General features: G+C 41.3%; 1 protein-coding gene and 1 pseudogene across 1 annotated transcript; one reads left to right on the top strand and one right to left on the bottom strand.

The window, feature by feature from the left end:
- The first annotated feature begins 2,047 nt into the window (after window positions 1-2,047).
- Window positions 2,048-2,506, top strand: LOC148801384 (uncharacterized). Its single transcript, XM_088900391.1, has one exon. The coding sequence runs from the start codon at window positions 2,048-2,050 to the stop codon at window positions 2,504-2,506; it is 459 nt and encodes a 152-aa protein (XP_088756517.1).
- Window positions 2,507-9,537: 7,031 nt separating this feature from the next.
- Window positions 9,538-10,743, bottom strand: LOC148801383 (mitogen-activated protein kinase kinase kinase 20 pseudogene; annotated as a pseudogene).
- Between the last annotated feature and the right edge of the window lie 1,219 nt (window positions 10,744-11,962).

Here is an 11,962-nt window from a genome sequence, read left to right as displayed (position 1 = left end):
TCTTTAAATCCGCTGCACGTTGTTCTGTATTGCAACTCTCTCACTTCTATTTTAACACCATTTAAAAATAATAATAACAATAAATATTTCCTTGCTTGCCTTTTCTTTCGTTTTTCCTCTTTCTTTACTTTTCATGTGTTTCACTTACAAGTTTTTAGAGCGAGACTGCTCTCTAACTACTCTCCTCTATTTACTTGCTATATCAATGTGAAGCCTACAAGGATGGTTGTATGATACTGCCCCTCCTCCTCTTTGCTCACCTTGGATTCACCTTTTCCTTATTTTCCCATCCCTTACCTACCCTGCCCTCCTTTCCCGTACTCCTCTCTCTTCTTGGCTGCCACGGAGCACCCAAGAGGGGCAACTCTCTTTATTTGCACCTTCCTACTAAAACCCGAAACCCCATTTAATCACCTAGGTTCTTTGCCACTCACTGCACACAGCTAGTGGCAAAGAGGGGCAAAATGTAAGCACCGAACCCCCTTTTTTTATTTTTTATTATTTCTGACCCCACTAGCCCCACTCCCTTTCTTCCCCCCCTTTTCACCTCTCCCTCTTCTTCTTTCCTTTTCTCTTCTCCTCTCTTTTTCCCTTTCTCCCCCGCTTCCTCTTCTTTCCCCTTCTCCTCTCCGCTCCCTCCTCTCCGCTCCCCATTTCCTCCTTTTCATTCTCCCTCTTTCTATCACCATATCTTTCTTTCTTCTTTTACTCTCCCTCTGGCTTTCCTTTCTTGCTCCTAAGATCTTTCTCATCTGTCCCCTTTCCTTTATGGCTTCTCTCTCCCCAACGACTCTTGAAAACCTTTCTAAAACCCCAAAAATGAGCCCTAGAATGTTAGGATTACAATTAGGATTGAATTAGGAGTCTCTGTTGTAATTGAATCAGGAGTCTCTGATACATCTTCTTATCCTTGTAAACGTAGGAGACTCGACTGTATATATTTCGGCATTCTCAATGAATAAAATCAAGAAAGTACAAACCAGAAAAGCTCTCGTTTCACATGGTATCAGAGCCGCGGCAGTCTGGAGATTAGCAGCGGCAGCAACGATTGTTCGGGCTGGCAAAGGACCAGTGATCAGCGGCGACACTCCTCGTTTCATCGAGGTTGCCTGCACCCGTGGTTTCTGAAGTATCACTGTTCATCGTCTCCTTCGGTGAACAGCGGCGGCACTTCGGACCAGTGATCAGCGGCGACACTCCTTCTTGTTTAATCGAGGTCGCCTGCACTCGCGGTTTCTGAAGTATCACTGTTCATCGTCTCCTTCAGTGAACAGCGGCGACACTCCTTGTTTCATCGAGGTCGCCTGCACCCGTGGTTTCTGAAGTATCACTGTTCATCGTCTCCTTCGGTGAACAGCGGCGGCACTTCGGACCAGTGATCAGTGGCGACACTCCTTCTGGTTTCTGAAGTATCATTGTTCATCTACACTCCTTCGGTGATCAGTGGCGACACTCCTTCTCGTTTCGTCGAGGTCGCCTGCACCCGTGGTTTTTGAAGTATCACTGTTCATCGTCTCCTTCGGTGAACACCGGCGACACTTCAGACTAGTGATCTACGACGACACTCCTTCTGGTTTCTAAAGTATCACTATTCATCATCTCCTTCGTTGAACAACGACGACACTTGTAAAACGGACCAGTGATCAGCGGCGACAGCGACGATTGCTCGGCGCCGATTCAGTCTAGCGCTGTGCTTTTCACAGACCAGATCAGTACGGCACTGTGATTTTTTGCAGAGCTCTTCCAGCGAATCAACGTTCTGCGGCAGTTTCTCTTCTGCGGCACCAACACTATAGTCGACATGGCTGAAAACAGAGGCAAGGAGTAGGGTGGCAGTCAATGTCCAAGGGACGTGATCTCACCCTACCTTCTATCAACCAATGACAATCCAGGGAGCATTATCACACAGATCCAGCTTAGAGGTGACAACTATGATGAATGGGCTCAAGCAATAAGAACGACGCTGTGAGCCAAGAAGAAATTCGGCTTCATCGATGGATCGGTGAAACAACCTTCAGAGGATTTAGTGGAATTAGAAGATTGGTGGATGGTGAATTCCATGCTTGTGTCATGGATTCTGAATACGATTGAACCAAATTTACGTTCAACCGTAACGTACACTGAGATTGCGAAGACACTCTGGGACGACATAAAGGAGCGATTTTCTATTGGTAATGGACCACGAGTTCAACAACTCAAATCCGAGCTGGCGAATTGCAAACAAAGAGGTATGACGATTCAGAATTACTATGGCAAACTCAAGATGATATGGGAGGAATTGGGAAATTATGAGCAATATCCCACTTGTCAATGTGGCAAGTGCAACTGCGGCATAAGCAGGGCGTGGGATAAGAAGCGAGATGAAGAGAAACTTCATCAATTTTTGATGGGGCTAGATGACACGGTCTATGGAGGTGTGCGTTCACATATACTGAGTATGGAACCCTTGCCAAGTTTGAATCGAGCCTATGCCATAGTGATTCAAGAAGAGAAAGTTCGACTATGATGCGCGCAAAGGAAGAGAAAGCTGAAGTTGTGGCCTTTGCAGCCCACACAGGAAAGAGGAAAAGCGAAGGCAGAGACAAGAACACAGTATGTACTCACTGCAACAAGACAGGCCACGATGTAGAGTCTTGTTTCCAACTGATCGGCTACCCTGAATGGTGGGGTGATCGACCGAAAAATAATACCCGTGGAACAGGCTGAGGGCGTGGTGGATAGAAACAACGAACAGGGGCAGGAGGAAAAGGTCGTGACAGCCAAGCTAAGGCCAATACAGCCAAAGCCTCTGCGCAAGGCAATACGTCTCAAGGAGAATCAACCGATGCAGCCAAGACCGGGTTAAATGGACTGAGCAGTGAGTAGTGGAACATGTTTCTCAACCTTTTGAACACATAGAAAGAAGGGAGTCAACGACTAAGTGGTAAGCAAAAATTGTCAGAATGGATAATAGACACAGGGGCCTCTCATCATATGACAGGAAGCCTTGAGTCGATGAGAGACATAAAGAATATCATTCTGTGCTCTGTCGGGCTGCCAGACGGGAAAGCGACAATAGTAGAAAAAGAAGGCACAATTGCACTGGACGATCACCTGAAACTGACTAGTGCTTTATATGTGCCTAGTTTGAATTGCAATTTACTTTCTGTATCACAATTAATTGAGGAATCGAATTGTATCATCCAGTTCACTAACAAATTCTATGTGATACAGGACCGCACTACGAGGATGCTGATTGGAGCGGGTGTGCAGCGAGAGGGACTCTATTATTTCCGGAGCATTGCATCAACAAGAGGAATGAAGACTATAGAGAGCAGGACGTCGGATATTTCGCATCAAAGGTTGGGGCATCCTTCTTATAGAATTATTAAATTGCTACATTTTCATACTAAGCATAATGATAGTATTAAGGGTTGTGATATATGCTTCCGAGCTAAACAATGTCGAGAAGAGTTTGTTCCTAGTAATAACAAAGCATCCAATATTTTTGAGTTAAATCATTGTGATTTGTGGGGTCCTTATAGAATTGCAGCTTCTTGTGGTGCACATTATTTCTTGACCATAGTAGACGATTTTTCTAGAGGCGTTTGGATTTATCTTCTGGTTGATAAGATGGAAGTGAGACGAGTCCTTCGAAATTTTTTTGCTATGGTTCAAAGGCAATTTAACAAACATGTCAAGGTGATCCATACTAACAATGGGACTGAGTTTGTCTGCTTGGCTAGTTATTTTGCTGAAAGTGGCATTATTCATCAAACCACCTGTGTCGGGACCTCTCAACAAAATGGGAGGGTTGAACGCAAGCACCGCCACATACTCAATGTTGCCCGAGCCTTGCACTTTCGAGTTAGCTTGCCTGTTGATTTTTGGGGGGAATGTGTCTTGACCACATGTTATTTGACCAATCGGACACCATCCATTCTGTTAAAGGGAAAGACTCCCTATGAAATGTTATTTGGGCGACCTCCTTCTTATGATAATGTGCGAGTCTTTGGTTGGTTAGCATATGCGCACAATCATGGTCATGGAGGGGATAAATTTGTTAGTCGAAGTAGACGGTGTGTTTTTGTCGGGTATCCTTTTGGGAAGAAAGGATGGAGCTTGTATGATTTAGAGTCCGGCATGTTCTTTGCTTCCATAGATGTTACTTTCTTTGAGCATGAATTCCCGTATGCACACAAAGAGGATGCACATCCGAACAAAGCACAAGATTGTGGAATAAGTGGGACAGATGAGGTGTTGGTACCATCCACTTATTCACCTAGACTGGCAAATGACGAGATGGAGACTAACCAGCGAGGTGAACTCGCAGAAGAAGGAGTCAGTGTAGAAGAAGGAACCCACGTAGACCCGAATGCCAATACTAGTGAACCCATTCATTCTTCTGACGTCACCACAGAAAATGCAAGTGAAGACAGTCCTGATGTCAGGGGGGTTGGCAATGTTGAGCAACATCAGCACTCTGATTCTCATTTGGGGTGTGGGCATCGACAAAAACAATAGTCCACAAGGTTAAGAGACTATGTGCTTCACACCACACAGCACTTGAGTTCCTCTCCGCATCGCTTTGCAAGCTCACTCGGCCAATCATATTCTGCAGGTAGTCCTTACCCCATAGATAACTATGTGAACTGTAACAATTTTTCTTGTCGACATCGTGCTTTCTTGGCAGCTATTACTGCAGGAGTTGAACCCACTTCTTTTGCTGATGCCATAAAGGATGAAAAATGGAGGGATGCTATGCAAAAAGAAATACAGGCACTTGAAAATAATCAGACATGGACTGTGGAGCCTTTGCCATCCGAAAAATGAGCCATAGGATGCAAATGGGTTTATCGAATCAAGTATAATGCTGATGGGACAGTGGAAAGATATAAAGCTCGTCTCATGATTTTTGGGAACAAGCAGGTTGAGGGAATTGATTATAATGAAACTTTTGCCCCAGTTGCAAAAATGGTTACTGTCCGTACCTTCCTTGCAGTCGCAGCAACTAGAAATTGAGAGCTTCATTAAATGGACGTACATAACGCATTCTTAGATGGTGATCTTCATGAGGATGTCTACATGTGAATGCCTCCGGGTTTTCAGTCAGATAAACCAGGTATGGTGTGTCGGTTGCGAAAATCTCTGTATGGCTTGAAACAAGCGCCGAGATGTTGGTTTGCTAAATTAACCGCAGCCTTGAAGACATATGGGTTTCAGCAATCATGTTCAGATTACTCCCTCTTCACCTTTCGTCAGGACAACGTGCATGTGCTTGTTCTCGTATATGTGGACGGTATTATCGTGTCAGGTAATGATCGTATGGCAATTCAAGTCTTCAAGAATTATTTGAGTGACTGCTTCCATATGAAAGACTTGGGATCAATGAAATATTTTTTGGGCATTGAAGTTGCCCGAAACTCAACAGGAATTTTTTTGTCGCAACGGAAGTATGCTTTGGATATTATCTCTGAAGTTGGATTACTTGGTGCAAAACCTGTTCCTTTTCCTCTGGAGCAGAATCACAATCTCGTCTTGATAGATGAGCCCCTCTTATCTAATCCTGAGCGATACAGACGCTTGGTGGGGATGCTTATTTATCTCTCAGCAACGCGTCCAGAGTTGTCTTATTGTGTGCATGTTTTGTCCCAATTCATGCAGCAGCCGCAAAAAAGACATTGGGAGGCTGCATTGCGAGTGGTGCGCTACTTGAAAGAAAATCCTGGTCAAGGAATTCTCTTGCGTTCAGATTGTGATTTGCAGTTATATGCATGGTGTGATTTAGACTGGGTGAGCTATCCTTTGTCCTGACGTTCTCTATCTGAGTGGTTTGTTATGCTTGGGAGATCGCCGATTTCCTGGAAAACTAAGAAACAACACACTATGGCTCGTTCTTCAGCGGAAGCAGAGTATCGGTCTATGGCCACGGCCACATGTGAATTAAAATGGCTGAAGGGATTGTTATTGGCTCTTGGAGTTACGCATTCAAACCCAATGCGATTATATTGTGATAGTCAGGCAGCCTTGCATATTGCAGCAAACCCAATGTTTCATGAGCGTACAAAGCATATTGAAGTTGATTACCATTTTGTATGGGATGAGATTCAAAATGGTTGCATACGTCCTGCTTATGTGTCGACTACCGTTCAGCTGGCTGACATTTTTACAAAAGCACTGGGTCGCAAAGAATTTGAGTATTTTCTCCGCAAGTTGGGAATTCACAATCTGCATGCTCCAACTTGAAGGGGGGTGTTAGGATTACAATTAGGATTGAATTAGGAGTCTCTGTTGTAATTGAATCAGGAGTCTCCGATACATTTTCTTATCCTTGTACATCTTTTTATCCTTGTAAACGTAGGAGACTCGACTGTATATATTTCGACATTCTCAGTGAATAAAATCAAGAAAGTAGAAACCAGAAAAGCTCTGGTTTCGCATAGAAAAACAGAGTACAAAAAGGGGAGAACGCCTCCAATACGGGAGCATTCAACAGAATAACACAAAACTTCTTGTAGATTCCAACGTCATCACTTTCGACTTTAAATTGGCACCAAGGGATTAACACCCTTACAACAGCAATCCTCCTTTTTTTTTCCTTCTTTGATTCATTGGGGCAAGCAACTACAGCAACCACCATTAACAGCTTCACAACAGGGCTGCATCAGCCCACCATTTGCTCCACATATCAGATTACAGATGCAAATCCGGCAAAAATAGGCTGACGAAACACACCTCTGTTCGCTCCATTTGATCTTGGAGAGGAAAGCTTCAGCCGATTTCATGTTCCATCATCACTGTATTTGCAAAGGGAGAAGAAACCCAATGTTATCTGAACAGGAAAGTACTAAACTCCCTGTCTATTGTGATTTTTTTTCATGATCTATTCTACTTAGTAGAATGATCTGATTAGTTTACCTTTGAAACATCTGAGAAATACATGTCTGATTTGTTCCTTCCTTCATATTAGCAGAATCAGACCCGAATTGTTAAAATCTCTTTTATCTAAATTAGCTATTTAACTTTATTTGATAAACTGTCATTCAATACTGATTCAACATTAGCATTTAATATTTCCTATACAAATCACCTCAGTCTTACCTCATTCTATCATTTCTTGATAATTGTAGTAGCTGTACCTACCCAATATCAGCATTCATAATCAGTCTATAAGCCTTATTTACATTCCGTTTAACTCTCGTACTGCTTGGTTGAAGTTTGTCTTGTGAATTCTGTTATACACATAATTGTTATCTCTTTGCTTTATTGACTAGTTTATTTAATCTCACTTGATTTCCTCCTCAAGCACTTATTACCATCACTGCTCGTATTCTTCTTGCTGTTAACTTTTACTGCTGAACCATTGTCTTGCTGGAACTATTCTTTACAGCACTAAACCATTATATTTTACCCCTAGCTTGCCACCTAGTTCCATTATTGTTTGTGACATACATTTCTATTGTGTTGGTGTTCTGGGTATCTTCAGTCTGCACCCCATTCCATCATCATTCATTAATTTGCTCATTTTGCATTTAATCTAATTTCAGTATCCATTACAATGGTGTTTGAAAACGTGGTTTGGGACCGATTTTCAAAAAAAAATGTCCATGTTTGGTAGTGTTTCTGCCACGTAGGTAGTGAGCAACACTAATGTTGTTTGGTAAGGTGATTTTCATCACCGTTTTTCATGTATGTGCATATACATGTAAACACCACATCATTCAACCATTAGGGGCAACGGTTCACGGATCGATGCATGAAATGCTTGAACCAAAATGCAACGGTTGGGATGCGTTTTCTGATGCATGCCCGTTTTTCAGTGTTTTTTCAAAAAATGCTTGAACCAAACAGTCATGTAGGCAGTTGTTTGTGGAATCACCTACGTGAATCTGATGTGGCACCATTTTTCAGAAAAACGTCCACGCTTCCAAACATCTCTTACATCTAAAAGTTCGTTTTGTAAGAAGGTAAATTTGTAAATGCAAAACTAACCCAACTTTACAATTTATATGAAGTGTTTTACACTCTACGCATTTACATTCATACTTATTTGCATCGTTTTGAAACGCAGCCTAAAAGTTTTAAATGAGCACTTAAGACGATGTAAAAAAATACCAGCCTTAGAATTATGGAAACCGAAGTATGTTTTCATTTTTTAAAACAACTGATCTTTTAGGGTTTAGAAACAAGGTTATTTTTGTGATTTTGTAGGATCTATCTTGTAGCCGTGCATTGGGATCGTCTAAAGAGTCACCACTGCAATGGACTCCAAAATCATTAAATTTGGTCGGCCTAGCTTCTTTATCTAGATATTTCCAAAATGGAAACTGTAATAGCAGGGAGATGACTATTCCATTGTATATAAGAATTATGCACAAAAGAATCCCAAAATTCGCATTACTAAATTGGCCTTCCTAGAAACTAATCTCCATAAACTAAAGTTTCGTTTGGTTTGCAAGAATAGGGGTTTGGAATCAGAATCGGAATGGGCTAACCCTAAATCATACCAAGGGCTTTGAGCCCCATTTTCTTTATTTCTGGGATAAACTTGACCCAGCCTTGTTTCTAACCATTCAGAGTGAGCTACAACAATCTTGGCAGTGGGTATTTATTCAAAGTGAGATATTGATGGTGTTTGGAAGCGTGTGTGTTTATTGGGACTGATTTTTAAGAAAAAATGCCCATGCTTCAAAAACCTGTTTTTCACAAAAAAATGTTTTAATTTTGTTTAGGAGTGTTTTTGCCACCTAGGCAATGAGCAATACTATTCTGTTTGATAAGGTGATTTTCATCACTATTTTTCATGTATGTGCTGACAGATAAGCACCACATAGGATACATGTAATCACAAATCAGCCAACCGTTGGGGAAAATGGTTCACCAATACATGAAACACCAAATTTGACGTTTCATGCATCGGTAGGATCCCGATTTACGAGATATCCCCGGTTTTTCAATAAACACCTGAACCAAACAATAAAATATATTAACATTTATTGAAATGCCTATATGAATCCCACGTGGCACCATTTTTTTTAAAAACTGCCACGGTTCCAAACATTCCCATTGTATGTCATAACCAACTGTGTGTATATATATATATATATAGTTGTAATTAAGCCGAATGAAGGGTTTTTCTTATTATATAAATAATCTAAATAATTAAAACACGTCGTGCCATGAGATTGGAAGCAAGAGGTCCAACCTTAGTCTTTAGAAATGATTTGCATAGCTTAAAAAGAACAGGTACGGATTAGCTGCATTAGATTATGGAGCTAAAATAAACCACCCGACTGAGATCACTTCTCATCACCTTCTCAAACTAATCCATATAGGTAGGTACACATGAAAGTAGAAACTTATGCACTGTATTAGTGCATTGCATATTTCAGAAGAAACTAAAATAAACCTGTTTGGATAACAATCTATATATGTTGAATTTTTCAGCACTAACATTTATGTTTATAATTTTGATTATGGAACCATTTATAATTTAATTTATACAAAATGCCTAAAGTAGGTTCAATAAAAGGAAAAAAGAAAAACTATTAAAATAAGAATGAAAAATAATCCAGCAATTTATTTCAGTGAATGAATAATTTGCAAATAATGAAATGTGCACAATATTTACAGAAGATTCTGAATAAATACAATCATGTGTTGGAGACTACAGAAGCTAGGAAGAGTTTGGCATAGCAGGGGGCTCTCTCCTCTGTGTTGGAGACTCTTGGAGCACCAGTAATTCTAAAACCCAGGTGGTTCAGCACAGATCCTCGTTTTCTCTCCAAAAGGAGGAGGGAAATCAAACACCTGTCTTGGAGATTGAACAAACTCAGATTTCCCTGTTTCCACTTGGGCCCTTTCTGTTTCTTCTGTCCCTTCATGATCATCTTCATCATCAACAGCTACGAACGGATGTAATAGTAGCATATCTGCAGTCCACCGAAGAGTCTCATCTCTAATTAAACACAAGTTGAGGAAATCCTTACCTTCAATGGACAACTTCTCCGGTATCTCAGGCACAACGGGAGTGAAACCAATCTCATTCAAGAATAAATCTACATCAGTTTCTGGAGGAAAATCCCAAGCAGGCTTACCAGTTATCATCATTATGACAGTGCAGCCAAGAGCCCATATATCAGAGCAAGGCTCATACAAACAGAAGTTAATCGATTCAGGTGCTGCATAAAGAGGCGTGGTCCTCAACATCATCCCATCCTTCCTACAGAGCATATCTTCTCCAACCCTCTTAGAGAGCCCGAAATCGGCAATCTTGACAGAACTCCGCCCCTTATTAGAAGACGAGCTGCTGGGCACGAGCAGAAGGTTCTCGGGTTTGAGATCACAATGAACAAAGCCACACTTGTGAATATGACTGAGGCCTCTGAGGATTGAGCGAGTGTAGCGCCTGACCTCCGATTCCGGCAACCCCCCACCGGAACGCACTATTCGATCGTGTAAACTGCCTCCAGAAGCGTACTCAAGCAACAGATTGTAAATAGGAAAACCATCCTCAAAGGTGACGGCGTCGCCATAGCAGTGAATAATTTGTGAGCAGTCTTGGAGTTGGGTAAGAATCTTTCTCTCCTCGCGAATCGATCCAGACACAAAGTAACCAGACGATTTCACTGCTATCACAGGCGGCAAGAGATGGTGGTTGGTTTCGGCCAATGAAACAACACCGTAGCTTCCATGGCCGATGGGTTTTCCTCTAATCCATGTCGTCTTCTCCATCTTCGAGATCATCATTTTCAGTAGTGTAAGTGTAAGTGTAAGTCTCAGTTTCTTCCATTTTATAGAAGGAAGGCATAGTTTCTAAAATCTGGGAGTCGCGTAATCGTACGTGTTTACGCGGAAGAGCAAGCTTACACAGTTGGAAACTCTTCAACAACCTCGGCAGACGGCAGTTATATAATTAAGCCAAACCGGATGGTCGGACCATTCTTTTAGTGGGTGTTGTGAACTCTTTGAGTGCGTTATAAAGTTAAAGGCAGATGGTTCATGGCTGAACCATTCGGCCTGTGGCCCATCGGCCAATATGGTCGGCATCCGGCTCAAATATGGCAACATGGTTTTGGTGAAAGGTTTACGAGTCACGGGTAGTGTCAGAATTGGACCAGATGCTAAACTAAAATTTTGGGATTTCTGGGTTAGAAATCCTATTCAAAGCTTGAAACTAAAATTTAGGTCTCTCTCTCTCTCTTACGTAACTAGTCCAACCAACCAAGAGTTTGAAACTAACTACTAACAAGACATTCATTCTCTCTCATACAAACCTATTATTGTCCAAATAATCTTCTATTTGAAGTTGGATTTCTATTTGAAATTTCCCTTCATCCTTTTAATCTTATCCTGAGTTCTACATACCTCCACAGGATTACTATATTACCCCTCCCTCTGTTTATCTCTATCCGTCAAACCAAAACACCAGCCTTTCACTTGATCTAAGGGTGGAGGCGCAAGGAATACTTATTTCAATTAAGGCTGTCAATAGGATTTCAATTTGAACTGGTGTATCTTCAAATTTGATCGGATTTTGGTTCGAATTCATATTCCCCTTTTTCTCTAATTGAATCGGATTCGAGTTTTGATGAATCTGATCCGAAACCGATCTGTTACAGCTGTAGGTGAATCTGATCCGAAACCCATCTGTTACAACCTGGGCTTATGAATGACAGAAGTCACAAAATATCTCAATTTTGAATGAGCTTAAGAGAATTCTTCTGATGGAATTGGTTGCATGTAATTAGGGGTATCAACTTTGAAGATCGAAGATCCAATTATCTCAGATTCATCAGATGAGCTATTTAAATAATCACATTGGATTTGGATTTTATATAATCTACACCCAATCACTCGGATTAGATGTGGATCTAACCCCAAAATAACTATTTTTTCTTTATTTTTAAAAAATGAAGATCCAAACTAGGATTTCAAATCCAAACAAAACTCGGATTCTCTTTTTTTGCTAAGGGAGCGGTAT

Source organism: Nelumbo nucifera, chromosome 3 (assembly GCF_055504915.1).
Source record: "Nelumbo nucifera cultivar China Antique chromosome 3, China Antique-T2T, whole genome shotgun sequence".
Classification (NCBI taxonomy): domain Eukaryota; kingdom Viridiplantae; phylum Streptophyta; class Magnoliopsida; order Proteales; family Nelumbonaceae; genus Nelumbo; species Nelumbo nucifera.
Note: the sequence above shows the minus strand (reverse complement) of the source record. Positions and strands in the feature narration are given on the sequence as shown.